The sequence below is a fragment of the Nyctereutes procyonoides genome, unplaced genomic scaffold, assembly GCF_905146905.1.
Source record: "Nyctereutes procyonoides isolate TBG_1078 unplaced genomic scaffold, NYPRO_anot_genome, whole genome shotgun sequence".
Taxonomy (NCBI): Eukaryota; Metazoa; Chordata; class Mammalia; order Carnivora; family Canidae; genus Nyctereutes; species Nyctereutes procyonoides.
Window position 1 is genome coordinate 14,714,702 of NW_026575125.1, and position 24,637 is coordinate 14,739,338.

At 37.4% G+C, this 24,637-nt stretch overlaps 1 protein-coding gene across 3 annotated transcripts in view; it reads left to right on the plus strand.

The window, feature by feature from the left end:
* Positions 1 to 24,637, plus strand: part of CDKL5 (cyclin dependent kinase like 5) — a 215,800-nt gene that overhangs the window by 126,965 nt on the left and 64,198 nt on the right. For all 3 annotated transcript variants that reach the window (XM_055338179.1, XM_055338180.1, XM_055338181.1), the window contains exons 4-5: positions 10,886 to 10,931; positions 21,235 to 21,371. In XM_055338179.1, coding sequence (XP_055194154.1) covers positions 10,886 to 10,931; positions 21,235 to 21,371 — 183 coding nt within the window. The remainder of the gene's footprint in view (positions 1 to 10,885; positions 10,932 to 21,234; positions 21,372 to 24,637) is intronic.

A 24,637-nucleotide genomic window follows, 5' to 3' on the forward strand; every position in this document is an offset into this window, starting at 1 on the left:
TTTTATCTCCCCTCTAGAGGCTCTTCCCTTCTTTCTGCTCCACATGGGCCCAAGAATTACCCTTTTTCTTTGATTTCCCCCAAACACCACTAATACACAATGACTAGATGTTTGCAGCATGTTTGCACTAAGAATTTGGTGACCATGTTACTAAACAGCACCATAAGCACAGTGTTAGCCAGTTCTCAGATCTGCAACTATTTCCATCACTAGGAATGCTTTGTATCACACAAATATTAGATATTAGTAGTTATGTGATATCTCTGTTTTCATATTATGTTTTTCCAGGCTAAAGGAAATCTCACTAGCTTTGTCACAGAATGGAGTAGAGGTGACAGTGAAGGATAACAATCTTTATTTTATTGTTTCAGGTGGAGAAATAAATAAATATTAATTTTTAAGTGAGTAAGCCTTCTTATATAACTTGACAAATATGGGCAACCTTGCAACTGTAGCCATTTTATAGCAGTGCTAAAGAAGAAATTTTTAGGGGTGCCTGGGTGGCTAAGTCGGTTAAGTATCTGCCTTCAGCTCAGGTGATGATCCTGGGACCCAGAGATCCAACCCCTGTCTGGCTCCCTGCTCGAAGGCTGTTTCTCCCTCTGCCCCTCCCCCTACTTGTGTTCTCCTGTATGTGTTCTCTCAAAAAGATTTTTCATTTTTTTGAAGATTCTATTTATTTGAGAGAGAGAGAGAGAGCGCACGTGTGTGCATGGCAGGACGGTGGGAAGCCGACTTCCTGCTGACCAAGGAGCCTGATGCAGGTCCTGCTCCCAGGACCCTGGGATCATGACCTGAGCTGAAGGCAGACACCCAATCAACTGAGCCACCCAGGTGCCCTAAAGAAGAAATTTTTAACAGAAAGAAAGCAGTATCAGTTTTGCAGTGCATTTGTATGATCTGTAGGAGGCCAGAGTAGCCAGATAGCAAAACAGGTTTTTAATCAAGACACTATAATTCCTTCTGAGTTTTAAGAGCTTATTCAAATACTTGACTACTAAAGGGCTTCTGAAGAGGGCCAGATGAAAACTTTGAAGGGTCTTATGTTTCATAATCTTCATTTTTTGGAAACTTTTTAAAGAAAGGAAGTACTCCCAAGTGGGAATGCAAAGGGCTAGAATTGGGATAGGAGTCAGGTAGAGAACTGTGGACTGATTTGAAAAAGATTTAGAAGGCAAAATCCAACAGCACTTGGATGGATTTGGGAGTGCAGACAAGGGAGATATCAAGAATGATCCTAAATATCCAGGTAGATTTTTATCTGTTCACTGAGATACGGGGACAGAAGACAGGACCAGGTTCAGAGGGGAGAAAAGAGGGAATGGTGAGGCATTTTATCTAGATATTTTATATTTCATTTACTGTCATCTTACATCAGTAAAGATTTCTGGAGGGCATTTCCAGCCCAGAGGAGGGCAAAAGAGATATGATGTTTTAATGGAAATAAATGAGAAACTAGGTTTTGCTACATAGGAATTTTATTACTGACTTGGCTTGAAGGCAGTTGTTTTTGATGTAAATCTTAAGATTCCACTTCCCACATCTTCCTTTTTTGGCTGCATGCTCTCTCATATTCTTGATAATGTATTAATATTTTCATGAGACTATCCTCGTTTTAGAAGCTGAGCATTTAGTAAATTATGAGTTTTCCTTGTAATGCTTTTTAAAATGTAAGAGTTTTTATGAAGTACTCTTAGCATACAAATCATGGACATTTTAGAATTTACACCAGTATTTCCTGTAACAATATCCCCATAAGATGAACCTTTGTAGCAGTTTTGTTAGCTTTGTATGACTGCTGAATTGTTTTGGGCCAGTTGAAAAAGCATAACTGAATTTTTAACAAAAATGTAAATAGGGGAGCCTGGTGGCTCAGTGGTCGAGCAGCTACCATTAGCTCAGGTCATGGGGTCCTGAGATCCAGTCCCGATTCAGGCTCCCCACGGGGAGCCTGCTTCTCCCAATGCCTGTGTCTCTGCCTCTCTCTCTCTCTGTCTTTCATGAATAAATAAATAAAATCTTAAATAGTATATGTTTATATATCTTTTGGTATATTCCAGTCTATGTTTAAATGGGGCCATATTACAAAAGTTATTATAAAAGTAATCATTTTATGAAAATGAGATGAGTATAAACATTTTAGTGCCATGATTAATAGCTTTAATAATTTTTGAAGAGTTAGTCTTTTAATCAACTCATTTTTACCTAAAATTTGTATTCACAGTATATTCTTTAAAAAATTTTTATTTGATCTCCTCAAAAAGTGATCAGTTTTTCTTGTAAGGGGAGGTGTTTATAGTAGAACCCCCCAAAACAGTTAAAATGAGTAAACTAGAACAGTTTTTCAATGCCAGCAATTTTGACATCTGGGACTGGGTAATTTCATGGGGGCCATCCTGTGCACTGTAGGATGTTCAGCAGCAGCCCTGGGCTTCACCCAGTAGATGCCAGTAGCCCTCACTCCACCCCTTTGCGACAACCAAAAGGATCTCTAGACATTACCAGATGTCCTCGGGGTGGAGGGAGGTACACAGTCTCTACACTGAGTGCCACTGAACTAGATTTATGTTTAAGTCTCAAACACAATGTTGTACTTAAAAACAAAAAGCTGTTGCAAAAAGATGCTCACAAGTAACATGCCACTTACATGATTTTCAGTGTTCAAAACAGTAGTAAAATTGCTTATGGGTAAATTCATTTGTAATAATAAAAATGTGCATGGGAGTGGTACATAACAATTTCAGGATAGAAGTTACCTCTAGGGAGAGAAGTTATGGGAGTGAACGAAGGTATATTTATGTCCTTTTACATTTCAGCAAGAGAGAATGATCAGAAGCAAATCAACATATTATTGACTTAAATCTGACATTTTTTCCTGTATATTTACATGATCAATCTGTTTTGAACTCCTGTGGCATAACACTTGTACTTTTAAGCTATTGTTATAAACTTTAATTTACTGACATGCATTATTACATATCAACATATTGGCTTATGTGTATATGATATGCTTCATTTACTCATGTCAAACCTAAGATGTCATATAAAACCTCATATAAAGTAAGGGCCTAATAGACTGTTCTTAGATGACTGACTGACAGAAATGCTCTCCTTCTTTTCTATAGATTGTTTTCCTTCCTGATATGGTCTGAAATACTTCAATTTGGTAGTTAACCTAACTTTTAATATTGGCAAACTATGGTAGTTTGTACGCATTAAATAATACAAGTAAAGAGATTTCTTGGAAAGCAGTTAAGTTTTCATCATTGTGTATCCTGGTTAATAACTTGTATTCTATGGTACTTGGCAAACACATGTTAGTTGTATCTACCTGCCATGTAATGTATCCAGTGCTTTATTTACTCCCACTTCATAATTTTGCTCATAATGTTAAAAGTAATTTCTTTAAGTTGTTTAAGAAGGTATCTGTAACATAAGAGAATAAAGATGGAAAAATGAAATTTTTGCACATACTTTTAGGTGTATAAATATTATAACAGACATTAGAAAACTATTTGAACATTTTTATTGGTGATAACATGTATTTTTGAGAAAGACACAGGTGAGAAATAACAATGCCTCCCCATTGTGCATGTTTCAGAATATATCCTTTTTATTTTTATTTTTTTAAAGATTTTATTTAAAAAAAAAGATTTTATTTATTTGTGAGAGACACACAGAGAGAGAGGCAGAGACACAGGCAAAGAAAGAGGCAGGCTCCATGGTGGGAGTCCGATGTGATACTCGATCCTGGGACTCCAGGATCATGCCCTGGGTGGAAGGCAGGAGCTCAACCGCTGAGCCACCCAGGTGTCCCCAGAATATATCATTTTTAACAACAAAATCTATATCTGTGGCTTGTGAAGGTGGTAGAGCATGACCATGGGTGAGAAATGGCCTCCAGAATCAGACTTCCTGGGTTTAAAACCTTAGCTCTATTTCTTCTTAGCCATATGATCTTAGGGTAAGTTACAGAACCTCATTAAAACTCAGTGTTGAATCACTATGTTGGACACCTGAAACTAATGTAACATTGTGTGCCAACTGTACTCAAAAAACAAACAAAAAATCCCCATACAACTCAGTACATCCTGATTCATAAAATGAACATGATGGTAAGATCTTCTTCAGAGAGTGATTTGAGGATTAAATGAGATAATAAATGGGAAGCACTTAGCATAGGGCATGGTGCAAAAGTATTTAATCTGAAATAAAGCTTGCTCTTTCAGGTACCATATTGGTCTGTCTGGCAATAGTGTCTACATTTGCAGGGTTTTGCATGTCAATGTGTAAAAGAACTTAAGATGGTTGAGGTGTTTACATACAAATCATGGACTGAAATATTTTAAAATACTTTAGTGTCAAATTGTATCTCCTGCAATTTGGATGAAGAAATAAAGAATTTCTCCCAAGGAATGGCTTCCTCAGGGAGTAATTAATACGAAATGAATTGTATAGTGTAAACTTCGGAATCCACTAATAGTAGAGTAAAATAAAATCACTTTTTTTTCTGTTCTCTTTTATAATGCATGTTCGATATTTTAAATTACAGAGCAAAACATTTAAAATAATGATTCTTGATACTTCTTTATAAAGTATATGGTCAATTTAGAGAATTCACTGTTCCAGAGCATAATTAAATCAAGTTATGTAACTGCATTTTAAATAACTTAGTAAATTTTATGATTGTTAATACCAATTATTTGCTTTGCCAGCATTTTGAGGAACAGTTGATTCTGGCCATAAACCAATGACTAGGGAACTTTAGACAGTCGATAGCAGGAGTCAGGTTTGGTTATAAGTCTCTGTGTCCAGGATGGTTGTTCGATGATAGAGGCATGATTTTTATGTGGTGGAGATCTTGAGAATACTGGAAGAAATATAGGTCCTCTGGATATTTTTCTATTTTTTACTACTCATAAAATTTATTTTTCATTCTCTTTCTAATTTTTTTTCAGCTGAGGAAATTTATTTTGGTAAATGTTAAATGCCTTGATATAGCTTGTTCACACATGGAGATAGCAGTACAATTTAGGAACCTCTATCTTTTTGCATTTGAAAGTAATTCAATTTTGAGACAAAATTAAGGGTGATGCATGGAATTATTATTAATGGTTTTTACATATTTTATCATCATTAGTTTATTGTTCATAATGTCAGCTTTTAACTAATTGTTTTAATGAAGTAAGATACTGAAACAAGTAGAAAATTATGCCTATCATGCTGACTACAGCTGGTGACATTCTGTTGCAGACGTTGTGGGGGCAATGGCATGCTTTTGTGAATAAATTGAATTTAAAACACAGTTCTTTAGAACTATTTTTCATATATTTTTCTTCTTTGTCTACACCCGTATTATGTGTAGCATCTCAGGGTGGTAGTACAAGTAATAAAACTTGATGTATCACTTTTTACCTCTCCAATAAATACCCATGAAGAGATTTTGAAAAACCAAAAACTCCTAAAATTTCTGTAAATTAAGAAACGAGAAATTGAAGATTGTTAGCAAAGTCCAGGGAGGTGGATTGAAAAATACAGAACATCATGCTCCTTATTCTGCTTTCTGAACCAGAATAGGGCAACCTGTCAAAATGGAGTAGCAAAAAGGCTTGGTTGGACCCATGCCCCACTGGAGCTGGAAACAGGCAACCGTCTGTCATCTGACCCTGAGGGAGCTGGACTTCTCTGTCCCCCGAGTAGCCTACATCAGCTCCTGTATTGCCAGATCTTTTCAGAGACTAAGCACCCCAACTACAATATGACAAGAAGCAAAGAAGGACTGGAAGCAGCAAGTTGCATCATAGGATTCATAGACCCCCATGGCAAGGTGTGGTGAATGTAGAGGAGAGGGAATGGGATGTGCTAGGAAGTGTAGGTTCAGCAAACAACTTATTCTAACAGCCCTGCATAGGTGATCCAGCCTCAGACCAGCCAACCCAATGAGAAGAATGTTTGCTGGAATCCAGAGTTTGACATTGGACTCAGGTGCATTGATGTGCTTTTGAAGTTCAGGTGGCTGAAAAACCCCAACTAGCCCTTCATGTGCCAGGCCTAGTGAATCTCTTCCAATCTTAGTAGAGAGGAGTTTAAAAAAAAAAAAAATTAGGGATGTGTACCTAATGGGGAGATAAAGAAAACTTTGCTCTGAAGATTTAAAAGTAATAGTTCTAAAAATGAGTTTTTGTAATAAGTAGATGCAGTCTTCTCAAGGAAAGCCAGGAAGATATGACCTCTATAGTGAGAACAAGCTGAAACAAGGGAAAATTTGCTAAGTTGAAGTCAGCTGAAGTAAGATGATAAAGAAACCTAAAATGGAAGAAGTAAAAGAACAAAATTGATGCAGCGATTTTGATTAATTCACTCATGAAATATTTACTGAACCTACTATGTGCTTGCTATTCTAGGCACTTATGCAGTAGTGAATAAAATATATAAAGCAAGTATGAAAGATCCAACCTAAAAGTTACAAGGTTTCTAGTGAAAAATATTAGGAAAAGAGATCTAGAAACAGCATTTAAGGTTGCTAGAAGAAAACTTTCCTAATTTCATTGATTTTCAGATAATATTAGTTCAATGCTCCCCCACCCAGACTCTCTTCTAGATATATTCTGGTAATTTAAATTATATTCCAAAAATAAATAAATAAATAAAAATAAATTATATTCCAAGGAAAAGGAAAAGTCCTAATAGGATCTAGGCATAAACCAAGTTATCTATGTTGGAACAAAAATCAAATTGGCCTCAGACTTCATTTTCTTCTTGAAAGAAGAAGAAAGTGTATGGAGAAAAAGTACATGGATTTTATTATAGACTTTACTCCTATGTGCTGGAAAATTGTTTTATTTTATTTATTCATGAGAGACACATACACAGCGAGGCAGAGACACAGGCAGAAGGAGAAGCAGGCTCTATGCAGGGAGCCTGATGTGGGACTCGATCCTGGGTCTCCAGGATCACACCCCGGGCCCAAGGCAGCGCTAAACCTCTGAGCCACCGGGGCTGCCTTGGAAAGTTGTTTTAATAAACACACAAACCTACAATGTCTGTGATGTGAATGGCACTCTCCAGGGCTTTACAATGCATACAACTTTACTGGGACCCTGAAGATAGTGGAGAATGTAAGGCTGCCTTCCCAAAATTTTATCCCTGCCAAGTTGCCATGCATGTGTGAGGACTTGCCCACATGTAATAACTTGGAAAATAGGGTACTTCCTCAGAAAGCCTCTCAAAGATGCACATTAAGCAAAAACTTAATGCAAATCAAGCTCTAAAAAATGTGAAAACCACTGTAGAAAAAGACTAGATGTAAAGATCGAAGCCAATCAAATATATAAAGCAATACAGATTACATATAATTGCTCACATGTGTGTAATTACAAATTAAGTACAGCAGCCAAAATCTATCCTCAAAAATAAATTTGACAAAACGGTAAAAGAAGAACCAGGGTCTATATAATCCCAGATTAATTTTAAACAGGTCACAATAGGGGCCTCTGGGTGGCTCAGTTGGTTAAGTGCTAGATGCTTGATTTTGGCTCAGGTCACCGTCTCAGGATTGTGGTATTGAGCCCCATGCTGAGGTCTGCTTGAGATTCTTTTCTCCTCCTTTTCCTTTCCCCTCTGCTCCTCTCCCTGTTCATGTGTGCTCTCTGTCTCTCTCAGATAAAAATAAATAAAACAGGTCAGAGTAATTTAAATTGGTTCTAACATAATCAACAGATCAGTTGTGTAGACTAGACTAGAAAGCTCTGAAAGAAAATCTGAAGCATATGTGTAAGAATGCTGAGATAGAACAACTAAAAAAATCCATGGTAGAAAGTATTGGGAAAATTGATTCAGTATTCAGAATTATGTTAAATACAGATTCTTTTACCTTGTCATATATTAAATTGCAGATGGATAAAGATAAGGAAAGAAATTAAATCATTAAAATATTGAGAAATAAATGTGGATGAATATTAACCATACTCAAGCTAAGTAAGGACTTCAAACACAAAAGTAGTGGACATAAAGGCATATCTACAAAAAATGTGACTAGTAATAAGTTATTTTCAACAACAACCAGACTCTAAATAATTTAATGACCACATCAATCTGGGAAGAATTTTTGTAACAAAATTTGGCAACGGATTCACATCTATGAATCATCAAGAAAAATATTAACCTCAGTAGGCCTTTTTTCATTGACCAATTGATAGAAGGAAACTTCTCTGACCTCACTGATGTCTAAAGACTTTTTTCAGTGATTGTGTTTACTATTGGCTATGGTCATAGAGTGGGTGTTTTTATAGATTGTTGAAGGGAACTGTGAAATGATGTATTTTGGGATATCTGTTTTGGCAGTATTAGGAGCCTTAATGTTCCTTTTGACCCAGTTATATCACTTGAAAAATTTACTCTATGGAAATAAAGATGCAGATGTTGAAGTATGTTCATTGACAGATCAGTTAAATAACAGTCCATTAAGAAAATAATGGTTTTAAAAATTATTTAATGACAGGTTAAAATGCACACCTCATACATACAGTATCAAGTGAAATAAAAACATGTAACACCATATACAATATTACTTTTCCAATTTGAGAAAAATTTACTGGGAGAAAATAAATGAAAGTGCTAGCAAGGATTATGTCTTTTATATTTTATGTTTTCTGTAATGAATCTGCATTATTTTTCTAAGCAGTTTGGATAAAAGTGAAGTGTTAGGTTCCTTCCAGCATCTTCTGTTATTTTAAATGCATGTAGTTTCCACTAAGCATTGAATTGATTTTATGTGGAAAACTCTTATCTGTTTGGCTTCATTCTTTAAATATATAAACTGTATTGAGTGAATAAGAGAGAGAGAGAGAATTTGTGTGTGTGTGTGTTAGAGAGAGAGAGTGAGAGAGGATTTCCATGGTATTGGTGAAAGGATAAATAAAAGAATAAACATTTCATTTTATTTGACCCATTTTCAGGCACTGTTTTATACAGTTCATTCTATTTGAAATGCCAGAAATTAATCAGTTTCTTTCTTCAAGATGATGTAACTAAGTTCGTTGTAAATGTAAATTTGTAGTCCTATCCTGGGTGAATTTGAACTAAGCAAGACCGTTTATAAAATCAGACAAAGTTAACACTTAGGATGCAATAAAAAGATGCCTTGGGACTCCATTTAGAGTGCAGTATACGATGAAGCATGACTTAGAAGAACTCTCAGCTGAAATGTGGGTAGTTTTTTTTTTTTTAAGATTTGATTTTTATTTATTAGAGAGAGAGAGAGAGAACATGAGCAGGGGGAAGAGTAAAGGGAGAAGCAGTCTACTCGCTGAGCAGGGGAGCCTGACTGGGGCTCTATCCAAGGACCCCTGAGATCATGACCTGAGCCAAAGGCTTAACCAACTGAGCTGCAGTGTGAGCAGTTTTACTCTCTTCCTGGATGCATATCATGCTGCCTCCTTGTGCCTGTAGCCGAGTTTCCTGAGAGCGTTTGTTCTTTCTCTTATGTCATTAGTAGGTTGCTGGCTAGAGCCTTTTGGAAAGAAGCAGGGTGAGAAAATGGTATGAGTGTGTTAAGAGGGAGCAGCATACCTAGCAGAGTTACCAGGCACAACATGTACTAATATTCTAGCTGATTGTCCCCCACATGACTTTGAATTTGCAGTTATTCCTTCCCAATAACGAAACCCTTCCAATATCGGTAAGTACCTGGAAGGCTGAGTACAAATAAATTGTATCCTGGAAGCTGTCTGTACTCTACAATTCTATCAATCCTCCATTAACAACAAAAATATAATACTCTTAAGAACCCTCTTCCTCAATAGTCTACAGCACTTTCAGAATTCTTTTTTTCTATAGCAGAGATGAAAGTTTGAAACAGGTTCTTCTTATTTCAAGGGGCAGATGAGAAGCAGAAAGGGTTTTATTTCCCAGACCTAGTTATGACTCAGGGTTTGTTGTTGAGCATAAGAATTAAAGTGGTCATTTTTCTTTTATTCCTCCTTCCTTTCATGATCCCCCTTTGCTTTTGTAAACAGCTATAAAAAGTGTATATTTTTAATAAGTTAATGATGTGTACCTTGTTGGTTATTGTCTGCATTTTTACAGCCTTTGTTTTGATGCAGGGACAATCTTTTATTAAAAGATTTGCTCCTACAGATCTGAAAGTATACCCACTTAGAGTACAAAAAAGCAGACCTGAGTCATTCAGAAGACCTTTCTATGTAACATGTTGACTTTGAAAAATCTATATATTATTTTGCCAAAAGCTTTTTTTTGTTCCTTTTATAGACCAGAATTAGACATGAGTTATTTAACCTCGTGGTGCTTAGTTCTGAGCATTGCCATTTCCTTTCCAGACCTTATCTTTTTTTAAATGTTTCAGTTTAAAGTAGAGTTCTATTCAAAAACTACCATTCAGGAGAGCGAAATAAGGGCAGGAGGGAGATAGTGATTGATATTTGGCCTCAGATGTTTGTCCCTCTTTAGGTTTGAAATGGGGGACAAGTATTGTAGAAGCCTTTTCTCTGTGATAGAAGCCCAATGACAATGTGTCCCTGAGTTTCAGAAGGAAGTACAGATGATGGTATATTATATTGTCAGTCATTCTGGCATTTTTGTGTAGCCTCAAGACATTGACATTTCTGGTTTATCTATGGTCTATTACCATCTCTGCTCTTGGTCCCCTTCTCTCTTCCCCTTATTTTTTTTCCTTTTCTGACAATGTCTGCAGGGTGGTAAGAAAGAATTTTGGAACCAGGAAATGAGGGGCTGGGAAAGACGAGGATCTATTTTTTTACTCTCAGGTTTCTTGCTTCTGTGTCCCTGAATATACCCCCAGACAGTTGGGATTCCCAGTTTCAAAAACACTGGGAAATGACTTTCTGCCTCTTTTCTTCCTTTGCAGGAAACACATGAAATTGTGGCAATCAAGAAATTCAAGGACAGTGAAGGTATATATATATTTTTTTCTTTTTTCCTTTTTGTATTTAGTTCTTGTGAATAGAATATGGAAGAGATGGGATCTAGCTAATTAGACTTTGTTCCTGAAATTTTAAAGCCTCCGTCTCAGAAAGTGAATATAGCTTATTTAATATCATGCTTTGCTTTGTAACATTTAGCTCCTTCTGTGTTCATCGTTTCAAATCTCATGATACTAGAAAATTCATCTTGTATTTTAAGGTATAGTCAGCATGGAAATCTTGCTTCAAATGCTGGGTAGATGGCATGCTGTTTATGCCTTTTCTCAATATTGTTAAAATGAGAAAACTGATTTGAAATAAATATTTTTGTGAGTTCACACAAGTAGCAAGTGCTGTTTGAAGGGCTTTGGTATTGGTTACTATGATCTCTGGTTTCTAGTCAGGTAAAAATGCAAGGATAAGTGGTATGTAGATGGTATCAAGAAAGTGATTTTTATATTTAGAATAACTCATTGGAAGAATAAAAGCATTTCAAGAAGAAATACCAAAGTTGGAGTCCTTGGTCACACATGACCAGACCATTTCAGATGGAGTATTAAAATTACCCTATGCTGGGTAAGAAATTTAAAATAAAGCAACAAAAAAAGAGTCGTGTAAAAAATATAAATAAATAAAGCATTTCAGTCATTCATTAGGTTTTAAATCTAGACTATTGGCCATTTAAAGATAGCCAAGTAGAAAACTTATTTAGGAAGGTACACATGGCCTTTCAGAAGCTCTAGGCAGCACTTTTCCGCTTTTTTTCCCTACAGAGACCCACAGAAATATTATTTTTACATTCTAATCCAATATCCACATACATGATGTCCTAAATATAACTGAAGCAAAAGTGCCACAAAATTATTATACTAATGTGAGGTTCTTCATTTTCTGTTCTTTCCTGCTCATATAAATTCACATAAATGCCTATTTGTGGCATAAGATAACACTGATTTTTACCTCTGAAGCATAACCTGCCTTGTGAAAAATAGTGCTAAGAGGCACCAGCATAGCATCAATTTCCCTACCTAATTGGAAGTATGGCAATAGCAGTCATAGCCTACCTCCATCAGCACACATTGAGTACTGCAAGACACCAGGCTCTATGTTTGTGAACAGTTTCATCACCCATACTTTAGACACTTAGCAAACATTAAAAAACAAAAAGGGCTCACTAACAAAGTCCCGGGGTAGATTCACAAGTATTTGATATACCTACCTCTGATGTGGAGCACATGCACATCATCTGGGAAACCTTAGTAGCCATTGTCTTGCCAGCCTTTAAAGAGAAGGCAATAAATACTTTTAGCTTGTTCTAAAGAAAAAAAAAACCTGCTTCAAATGATGTATCTGTAGTGTAACAGGAAACAGTAGCCCCAGGCCAGTCCACTCTGAGACCATTGGCAATGAGCTCTTTGAGCAGTGGCTTTGGGCTAACCACAGGTGGTGAAGAGACAAATAGTGATCTATTAAAAAGAGTGGTTGCAACAGTAAATCAAAGTATGACCTTTGCCTTCATGTAAAGACCTCTGGCTGTGTATTCATCTCGTGAGGCACATCGTCAAGCGTCAGTTACCACCAAAAATAATAATTGTTGTGAAGTTTTTGAAAAGCAGTACAATCTAGGTCACATATGCCATTGCTTAAAAAAAAGAAAAAAAGAAAAAACACTAAGTGCTATATTTTTCACAATCCCTGTTCTGTGCATCCCAATTCTTAGCTTCAGTTAATGTATTCATACCTGTGTGCTGATATCTTCAGAGTGGTAATCAATAGCGTATCTGTTGAAATTTATGAGCACTGAGCCAGGTGCTGTAATTTCAGGAAATCTTAATTCTTAGTATAATTAAGACCTGTAAATAAAGAGCAGTAAAACAAGGTAGGAAGCAGTCAGTGCCTGAATGAATTTGAATAATTTTTGAGGCAAGAGACATTGTTTCTAGCTGTTGGATCTTGGGAGTGTATGAATAGTCCAGACACTATACAAAACATTTGATCAGCCCTCATTTCTGTGTGCTGATAAAGCATGAATCCCCTCAGCCCTCATCTCTGCCAGACCATTATCAGTTACCATACCTTACAGACATGCAGCCTTATCACCCATCCAATTTGTAGACGGACACCTTTGTAGGTATACCCATGTATACATACTTCTAGAAAGATACTTCCTTAACATTTCTGTGATAGAATCTGAAAGCATGCAATTATTCATAACTTTTTAGTTCCAGTTCTATTCTAGGCACACTTTCCTACTCTTTCTAGCTCTCTCTGGGAGGTTGCATACTCTTCTTTTCTGCCTTTACCCTTTTCCTCTTATCTGAGTAGAATCTTGCTTAATGGAAGTAAGGGAATGTGTGTGGTGAACAATCCTTTTGGAATGTGAAGTGCACATAGATATTTCAGTACAGATGAGAATGTCCACCCCTATGGAAACCCCTTAATTCTGAACCATTTTATCACCTTAAATTTCAGTTGGGACAATTCTTTTTTTTTTTTTTTTTTGTATATTTTTTTTATTGGCATTCAATTTGCCAACATATAGTATAACACCCAGTGCTCATCCCGTCAAGTGCCCCCCTCAGTGCCCATCACCCAGTCAATTCTAAAGAAATAGAGTTTCATCATAATATCCTTATTGTCATGTAGCTCTCATTAATCTCATTTATTAGTTACTCTGAAAATATTCTGTTGGTATTATGATAGTGAATTTTCTAAACCCAATGTTTAAAAATCTTTGTGAAGATCATGGAATAATCCTGTAAAAACATTTGTTACACTGAAATAGCATCTGAACTCGGTCTGATTTGCATTCAAGCTAGTCAAGTATTCTCGTACTTGATAACATAAAATAAAATATCAAGATATGTTTTATGAGAGTATATGTTACCTTCTGTTAGCTTTAAAAGATTGTGATCATGTCCTATTTCTTTGTTAAATTCACATATGTCCACAGATTTGTATAAAATGTTTTGAAACTGCATTTTAAGATAGACTGCTATTTAGTTGAAGCTATCCTTGTTATCCCAGGATAGTAGATCACTGTCTAAAGTGGGATCCAAACTTTAATAGTAAATATAAGGTTAGATTGGGACTTTAAGTTAGAAAAATGGAAGAAAAATAATAAAAAATAAGTTTATTATATCTTATAGTTAACACTTTAGGTTATAATAGCAAATATGTGCTATTTCTTAGAAAAAAAAGAATCAAGTGTTACCTTTTTTGGGAGGGGGGCAAGTTTTGCAGTAAAATTGTAGGGTAAGCTAGTGAGTGACTTTCATAATAAAAAGAGGCTCATTTAAAAATACTCCAAAGGCTTTGTCAGTTTTCTCTCTTTTTTTATATGACCTCATCTTTCTGTCTTCATCCCTGTCAGTTGTTTACTCTCCAGTTGTTAACTGTTAGAACTCTGTCGGATCATTAATCAGTGTCTTTTGTCTGTGATTTTCCTTAAAGACAAAACTGACATACTGGGTGAGGATAAAAGCTCATGTTCAAATGGAGGACTTGTGTGAGTGATGACATTTTTATCTGAGATCAGTTCATTGGTTAATATATTTTTTTTTTGTTTTGGTGACTTTTGATTCTTTATACATCATCATCAATGTAGAGTTTCCGATAATGGATTTTTTTTTTTTTTTTTTTTTGAGGAAAAGAGTATACGTGCAAGTGGTGGGGAACAGGGAGAGGCAGAGAGAGAGAGAATCTTAAGCAGGTTCCATGCCCAGCATAGAGCCCGAAGCAGGGCTTGAGATCACAACATGCACCAAAACCAAGAGTCAGATGCTTAATCAACTGAACCACCCAGGTGCCCTATGAGTTTGTCTATTAATGTAAGTTCCCACAAAGAAACATTAACTATAGACACCAAATCATCCGGGAGTCTTTAGAGAATCAGTTCTACTTAGTATTTGGATTTTCTGAGAAGAGAAAAATGACCACAGACCAAAACGTTACTAGAGATTATTGAGTTGAAAGATATTTTTTGGACTATGTGTATAATGATAAAAATCTAGCCTAATTCATTTACCCTTCCTATAACTCTAATTTCGTACAATGAGATCTGATGTTTAGATGATAATCTTCTGTCACTGTTGGAACATAATTCTCCTGCATACACATGTACAAATGTCTGCCATCCTCAATTTATTGATTAATCTAAGAGCAATGATTTAGACTAGATAGATTTGAATTAATAAGAATTAAAAACATTGTCTGTTCATCTTTTACTTGAGGAAGTCCTGTAACTAGGCTTTATTTTTGACATACACTTGGATCTTCTAGTGTGACAACATGTTTGGCTTCTTAGGACTTTTCAGTCTTTCCCTAAAAGTACAGGTGCTGAGATGAGGAGGGGTCCTCCCTACTTGTCGCTGGGCCTTGGTACATGGCAGGGAGGCTGATTATCAAGGAGCTGTATAGCAGGAAGATGGATTCAGGTTGTGTCTCTGCTTTCATATCAAATAAAATGGCTTGCATTTCATATCCTGCTGCTTATCTTTTCTGTAGATAAATATTTTTTCTCTTAGACTGGACATACTTATTCTTCTTAAACATGAGAAAATGTTTCCTTGGTCATCCGTTCTTTGCTCTAATTGATTTCATCCTTATTTTTACCCAGACTTTAGAGAACTCTGTCTTGATCTCTGGATTGAGGAAACTCTGGCCTCATTTTGTATAATGATACAAAACAAGGGTTCAAAGTCTTTGGTTCTTAAATTATAAAACCTAATTTCTCTGTAAAAGAGGCCTTAAAGCAAACTCTCCCATCTTTGGTTAAACAGAAAATTCAATGAACTAAGCTTGAGCATTCTAGCCAGTATTGATTTCATCACTCTTCCCTTTTTTTTTTAAATTAAAGATTTTATTTTATTTATTCATGAGAGACACAGAGAGAGGCAGAGACACAGGCAGAGGGAGAAGCAGGCTCCTTGCGGGGAGCCCGATGTGGGACTCGATTCCAGGACCCCGGGATCACGCCCTAGGCCGAAGGCAGAGGCCCATCCACTGAGCCACCCGGGTGGCCCATCACACTTCCTTTTAATGTCCAGAATGGATCTCTTTCAAGCTTCAGAGATGCTTCTAGGGTTTGATGCACATTTGTACCTTTCATGATTTAATAAGTTTCCATTGTGTTCTACCTGGTCTTCATTGCTGAAGATTTAAGGATTGCCATCTTTTTTGGTATATGTGAGAGCAACACCACCATTCAAAGCTCCCTGGTCATGTCAATTGCCCTCCTATTGGTATTCCTTCAGTCAAGGCAACCAGACTGAAACATGGTACCTTTAAGGTTTTGTATAAGGATGGGTTGGCTTTTTCTCCCTCCATTGTACCTATTGAAAGGTCCATTTTGGGGGGGCCTCTTTGGCTTTACAAGAATGTCAAGTTTGTGATTTCATAAAGTAGGTTACAGCTATTTCTGGATTTTTTTTCCAAGCCCACATTTCTTTAAAAATAGAGTTACAATAGAGTTTCTGCTCATCTTTAGATTTTTTTTTATTACTTACTTTGCATTTCTTTTGCTCCTATGATTTTTCCCCCTTAAAAATTGTTTTCTTTTACTTTAGTGAATCTCCCTTCTTGATTTTTAGTGTGTTAGCTTGCCTAACTGGCAAGCTAAAAGTAGGTTAGTTCTTTGTTTTTTTTTCTTACTTAACATCCTTTTTTTACCCTGCCATTTAATCGTCACTCAAAATAATTTATGTAACATTGTCAGACTTGCTGCCTGTACTAAGCTAAACACCCTCGGTGGTAACTGGCGACCAGATCCATCAGCATCCACATAAGTAGAACTTGCATGGAAGCATCAGGTCTTAGAGCTGGAAGGACCTTCAGAACCATCAGGTAGAAGCCCAACTCCATTTTACAGCCAAGGAACCCAAGACACAAAGCTGCACAGCTAGTATGTGACTAACTGGGAAAGATGCAGACTTCAAGATCTTTATTGAATTTTTCTTCCACCCATACCATGTTGCTTTGCCACTCAGCTAAGAGGTAGCAGAGTGTAGACCTGAACCTGGGTGTTCTGACTCACTTCTCTAAAGCTTGCTCACTACCTTATACCATGTTGCCTATGTCCCTGTGTTCTACTCAGTGTGGCATTCCCTTCACTCACCCTGAGGAAGTTACTCTTTTCTAGACTTGGTTTCTTCATCTGTAAACTGGAGAAGCCTAGCCTAAATAAAGAATCCACAGGATTATTTCAAATGGAAGGCAGGGATTTTTGTGCTCATGTCACCTTTGAAAAACTGTATCATTTAAGAGCTTGGCTGCTTGCTGAACCTGAGGTGAGAAGCACGTATAGGTGGAATGTGTATCGCTTTTCCCCGTCATATCATCATTTAGTGCCACAGTTTTGTCAAAGTACAGGGTAAGCCAGGAACCTTCAAAGTACTTGGAGAAACAAAAATTACAGGACAGACCGAGTAATGAAGACTGCATTTTGCCTGCACTTAAGGAATTAATAACTCCACTTCTTGCCTTGTTCCCATTCATTACATTCTTAGTTACCTCAACTTTTAATATCTGTGACAGGTGTACAGTAGAGAAGCCTTCATTTCCTAAAATAGGTAGGCAGCTCACATAAGGTGGTTTGGGCCCCATATGCTAGGTGATTTTGTGAGCTGCTTTTTCATTCATTTCTCTTTCTTCTCTAGCCATTTTTACGTAGAGTTGGTATATATTTGAATGATGTCCATATAACAATGTAGCAAAATTCAGGGAGGTTTATATTCATAATCAATGAAATTTTTTAAAAAGATTTTATTTATTTGAGAAAAAGAGAGCGTGTGTGTGTGTGTGTGTGTGTGAGAGAGAGAGAGAGAGAGAGAGAGAGATCATGAGCAGGGGGAAGGGCAGAGGGAGAAGCAGACTCCTTGCTGAGCAGGGAGCCTGACTTGAGGCTTGATCCCAGGACCAGGATCATGACCTGAGCCAAAGGCAGATTCTTCACTGACTGAGCCACCCAGACACCCCTCAATGAGGTTTTAATGGAAAGAAATCATTATTAGATTTGGAAAAAGCCATGGGATTTTTAAAATCTGTATGTGGGTGGGAAGGGTGCCCATTATTTAGTTACTTTATGAATGAAAAGTTAAGTGGCTTGCCCAACATCATATGTCGCAGTGTTGGTTCGTGAACAGGATCCAAACTCTTCCAAACCCTGCTTCAATGTTCCTTTTTCTAAAGCCATTCTACTTTAGCCATTCTGAGGTGGCTCTATCTGTTAGCAAAGTGAAACTGCCACAAGTTGCTAATAATACAAAGCTCCCTTTTTTCAGTTGCTTTTCGGGTGCCAAGAATTCACCAAGCATTTGACTAGAAAAGATACACCAGCTGTATTTACTTTTGACTTAGTTGCAACATTCATTTGTACCCAGCTCCAGCAGAGCTTATGGATGTTGTTAATGAATGGTTAAATATATATGTGTCCTTGACCCTTCATGCTTTCTGTTTTTTGGAGACTCCATTTTTTATAATCACATATTGTCAAGACAATCAGAAATGGAGATGAATAGAGGAAAATAAATTTAGTTTGTCTTACTGCCTGAAAAGCTGCCCTCTCAACATTCTAGAGAGAAGATTGAAAGCATCGTACTCAGAACTAAAAGGGTGAAGTGCCCCTTGTTTGCCATCATATTGCTGCTTCCCATGTTTTAAAGGAATGAGACCTAGTTACATGTGAGTGAAGGTTTTTCTATGACACCAATGGAAGCATTCATGTCAGAAATATTTATTGATCCCTCCTTCGTGCCAGGTACAATCCTAGGTGGCTGAGTATGTATTGCTGAACAACAGAACTTAGGCCTGTCCTCTGAGAGCTCTTGGTTTAGCAGAGGTAGCCACACAGACAGTAAATCTGTGAGCAAAGGAATCTATAAATAAAAATGGTGAGAAAGTCTCTGACAGAAAAGTTCAGAGTAGTGTGATAAGGAATAATAGGGATGGAGGCCTGCTTTAGTTTATTTTTCTGGGCAAAGCTCGTGAGGAGCACCATTTAAACTGAAACCTGAAGAGGAGCCAGCCCTGTAGGGAGTCTGGGCTCTAGAATGCAAGTTCTAGGCAGAAGGAACAAGTTCAAAGGCTGTAAGTTTGAAAAAATAGAGTTGGGGCTATTTTGGGAACTGAAGGACTAACATGAGGCAGAGGAAGGAAGGATATAAGATGGGGATGGAAAAGCAGAACGGAACCAGACCACGAGTAATCAGTATATTTGTGTTGAATTATTTCCTTGTTAGAAGATTGTTTGCTTTGTATTGAGACCTGTGTGACATTCTGTGTGTTAGAGATATATTTACTTTGATTACCCCAGTCTTGAAAGTAATTCAGATGGGATAGCAGAGAAATAGGTTAGCCTTCCTCACAAGATTAAAGGCTTTTTAGTCTTCCCTAGGTGTTAGCAATTCTAAAAGCCACAAAATACCACTTCTCTGCCTTAGCCCCAATTTGTAAAACATCTGGACCTCTGTCCCACTACGATACTCTTAAGCCTCTTTGGGAAGTCCCCTGATCACATCTCATACATTCCCTATACTGCCAGGTGGCCCCCACAGTGTCCTGTTCTTTTCCCCTGATGGGAGCCTGTGAGTCCCCAGTTCCCAGTTGACCCCCTGGTGTGGGCTGAGCTAGCTCACTGCTTATGCCACTGTTGGCCTTTATTATGAGTTCTTGCTTTCTGGTAGGCAGTATCTTTCTCTCTCCTTTACTAATCTCTGCTCTAGGGTTCTTCAATAGTTGTTGTTTTGTTATGTTTTTGCTGAAGTAGGGAAAATATTTCACTTGTGTAACCAGTTGACAAAGGAGTGTTGATTTTATGTTCCCTGTTTATTATAGGTATTCGGGTGCTACAAGGCCCCTGCTTTTATTACTATCTCTTTATTCTTTTAACTCAATTTGAACAGTGGCTGGAAGATGGACTAGGATAGAAAATAATCTGAGAAGTATTCCTGGCACCTAATTTAGAACCTTTGCTCTCCCTCTAGCCCCATTTAGCCCCTTTCTCTTGTGTATCTTGGTTGGGAAGCATTTCTTCCTAGAAGGCATTTTCATCTTTCTCACCTTCATCCCCAAACTCCATTTTCTTCCTCCCTGAACCTAAGGGAGGTTAGATATGCCTGAATCTGGGAGTGAAAAAACTTAGAGTCTTGAGCTAGGATTTTGACTCTTGACTCCAAACCTTGGGGACAAATGTGTTTTAGAATTTATAACTTTTGGGTTTTAGAATGGAAATATGGCATGCTACTTTAGCACCTTGTAACCAGGTACTATTTCTAAAGCAAACATATTAATGTTCATAAGTAAGTGGGATACACAATATAAGTGGTCTCATGTCAGTTCAGGTTTTACTTTTAAAGAGATTTGCCATAAACTTGGAAAAAGTGTTCAGTTTTTAGACTGAGTTTTGAAATTGCAGATAAAGGATTATGAACCTGTATTCCATATGTAAACATGGTAGTTAGAGTTTCCAGGCTAAATCTAAAGGTATCATAAAAACTCATTTAAAATAAAGTATTACCTTCCTTACTCCTCTCCCCATTCATCCATTAGAGTTAATGGGACTTCTGTCCTTCCTCCTGCCTGTTGGGACTATCATGAGTGAAATTGACAATATGGAAGGCTATATTGGTTCAGCATAAGTTCTCTATCCCAGTACGGCTACACCATCTGGGTTGGACAGATGCACATACCACAGAAAGACAACAGGAACCTATAGCAGCTGCTGTTCAGAGAGATCAGGCACTCTTAGAAATCCCTGCAACTTGACTGTGGCTGCACTGTGGGTGCCTGGTACATGACCTCTGCACACTGAGGTGACTCACATGCAGCTTGAGGAATGAAATGCTCTTTTGAGCCAAAGCTTCAGGCCAAAGTTAAAAACATCAGCTGCTTCAGATGCTGCATAGAGGCTCCTCTGCACACTAATACAGATGATTGTTCTTTACCCTTTTAAACTCCACCTTTCCTAGTATGTAGTGTTAGAATGAAAATGACAGTGAATTCATAAGTCATATCTGTAAGTCTGTGTTTATACATATACTTTGCAAAACGCAGTATAAGAAAACACAAGCAGAAAATTAGGTTCATGCTGGTCAAGTAAGCCTTTTCTTCTGTAAGTTGCTAATTCTTGATCCTTTCAACAAGAAAATGTGATATTTAATCTTACATCCTTGAACTTCTTATGCAGAAGTACTCAAAGTGGAAAGTGGAATTGGTATGTTTTTACTGTTCTTGGAATTTTTTGAACAGTGACTTGAAAGCTTTAATTTTACTCTATTCACCATTGTTTACATTCTAGAAAATGAAGAAGTCAAGGAAACGACTTTACGAGAGCTTAAAATGCTTCGTACTCTCAAGCAAGAAAACATCGTGGAGCTGAAGGAAGCCTTTCGTCGGAGGGGGAAATTGTACTTGGTGTTTGAGTATGTTGAAAAAGTAAGTCACTAATTGATAGTATGGAAATTTGCTTTTTGTTTGTTTGTTTTACTTTAAAATTTTTTTTTTTTTTTTAAATTTTTTTTTTTATTTATTTACGATAGTCATACAGAGAGAGAGAGAGGTAGAGACACAGGCAGAGGGAGAAGCAGGCTCCATGCACCGGAAGCCCGACATGGGATTCGATCCCGGGTCTCCAGGATCGCGCCCTGGGCCAAAGGCAGGCGCCAAACCGCTGCGCCACCCAGGGATCCCCTTACTTTAAAAATTTTTATAAGTAATTTCTACACCTAGCATGTGGCTTGAACTCACAACCCTGAGATCAAGAGTCACATGTCTTACCGACTAAGCCAGCCAGGCACCCCAGCCTGATTTATTTAGGGTTGTTTCTGACACTATTCAAGGAAGCATTATTATCTGGTGTGATTTGTCAATGTACTCATAATCTCAGTATTTTAAAAATGGAATTATTATCCATAATCATTAGAAGCCCTGAAATATATTGAATTATTTTGTGCAATTTAACTGTACAGAGATCATCTTAAATTTCAACAGTGAATTAATTTGGCTTCTGATATTTTAGAATCTGTGTTCAACAAGTAATTTTTAGGCTTGGTTTATTTAAATTAAACCTAGGCAAGGCCTCTGAGGGAGAGATAAGTAAATTGACAGTGATGACATAGAATGACAGAGGTGTGGAAGGCAGCCTGCAAGCATAGGATGGCTGCCTAAATCAGACCTAGGGTGGCAAATGACTGGGCTCATGGAGCCCACTTTAGTGAATTGCCAGTGTTCTGGTTTTGAGGGAAGAAGATGTGCCAGGAGGCATAAGGTGAGGCTTGAGTAGGTAGATGAGGCCACAAATAAGGAATTGGAAGCTCAGGAGAAAATCGGAAAAGTACACACAGTTCAAATTGCATACTTGCTTTAGTATTTTTTTTTTAATTGGTAACTATTAGTGACAATTTTAATGATGTATGGCCTAGGGGCAAATGTATACTACGGTAATCAGTACATGTGTCTGAGTTTCTTTGGGGGCAGCTGCCCTATAGTGGTTGGTTATTGTCCAAAATTGAAATAATTACCTTGACAAGAGTAGAATAAACTGGAGCCAGATGGACCATTCGTTCATTCATTCATTATTTTTATTTTTTTAAGAAATTTATTTATTTATTCATGAGAGACACACAGAGAAAGGCAGAGACATAGGCAGAGGGAGAAGCAGGCTCCATGCAGGATGCCCGATGTGGGACTCGATCCTGGGACAGTGGGATCATGCCCTGAGCCAAAGGCAGAGGCTCAACTGCTGAGCCACCTAGGCATCCCTATTTTTTTTATTTTTTAAAAGCTTTTATTTATTTAGTCATGAGAGATATATATAGAGAGGCAGAACTCAGATGGACCTTTTAGAGGTTTTCTTAATAAATGAGTATGTGGCTCCTAATTTCCTGCTATTTAAACAATAAAAATTATTACTTTTATTAGATTTCACTTCTTGAATACATGTCTTTATGGGAATCTGCATGATAAAACGAGGAATTTCTACATGATAATATGAGGCTTTCTAAAGAAGATGAATACTGGAGAGCATTATGTTTGCCAGGTGTTTTCCATGTCATAAATGACAGTGTCATCACCATCATTATCATTATTACAAAATAAAAAGCAGCATTGCCAAGATGATGGACCAGGAATGTGGCTTTTGAATTAATTCAGCTTTTACAAATTAGTTTTCTAATGAAAATAAATGTACATAGTAATTTCATTTCAAGCAAGACTTGAAGATTATTTTAAGTTTCTTTGTCATTTTAAAACACTGTTATTTTGAGGGTGGGAAGGGGAAGAGGGAGAGAGAGAGAATCTCAAGCAGGCTCCACACCCAGTGTGGACCCCAACACGGAGCTTGGTCCCACAACCCTGAGACCATGACCTGAGACAAAATCAATAGTCGGATGCCTAACCGACTGAGCCACCCAGGTTCCCCTAAAGTTTTCTATTTCTATGTCAATTTACGTATTTTCCTAAGGGACTTTCCCCACCAAAATTAAACTGAAATTTGATATTTATAAAAAAGGATTGCTGTAAAAATCAGAAGCTCTTTTATGTTATTTTTTATTTTCTTAAAAGATTTATTTGTTTATTTATGATAGACATAGAAAGAGAGGCAGAGACACAGGAGGAGAGAAAAGCAGGCTCCATGCCAGGAGCCGATGTGGGACTCGATCCTGGGACTCCAGGATCGCGCCCTAGGCCAAAGGCAGGCGCTAAACCGCTGAGCCGCCCAGGGATCCCCTATATTATTTTTTTTGTTGTCAAGAATAATCATGCAATTTACGATTTTCACTGCCAAGTAATGAAATTCTGACAGATCTATTTCAGTTTGTCTTTTTTATTTCTGTTCTGCTCAGGGTGATGGTTCATGATTAATAACAATTTAATAAGAACAAATGGAGAAATCACTTCTGTGTACCAATTTGTCCCATGTGAGATCTCTCTGCAGATAATTGGCAGAGCTGCTACCAGAGCTTCTGTCTTGTGTCCCCCAGTCCGGTGGTTCTTGCCTTGACCCTGTGGTTTTTCAGTGGAAGGTGACCTCCCATCAGTGGCAGTGCCTAATGATTGACAGTCTCAAGAGGGCAAGAAAACGATGCTCTTAAAGGGTAGGAGTTTTTACAGAGATATACAATTACAGTGGCTTAAACAAAATAGAAGTTTCCTTCTGCCTTTCCACTCTACCACCCCTGAGATGTGACTCTTGTTCTCAAGGTCAAAAGGAGGCTCCAGCTATCACCTCCCATTGGCCAGGACTTAGTTTCATGGCCACCCTAGCTGCAAGGCAGAGGGGAAATGTACTCTTCATTCTGAGCACCTATGCATCTACTTATAAATTGTATTACCATGGGCTAAGGGAAGAATGGATATTGAGGGACATTCTTTTCTGCCACTGATCAATTTAGAGTGTAATATGAAATGAGACATACAACTTACTTTCTATTCCATGCATGCATTTGGGACCTCCTATGCATTTGTTAATTGAAAAAGGCAATTTAAATGGAGAATCATTTAAAAATGAAACATACTTCAAGCATTTTAACTTATAATAGATCAATATATATTCATTTACTACTCTTCAGAGGTCGGGTCAAGGCCTTTTGAGTATCTGTCTTCTGATTGGAGTTCTGACGAGTCTTTCTTAAATACATCATATCCATAATGCATCAACTATCATAGCCTGCGAGAGCATCTTTAAAGTGAGGCAAAAGCTT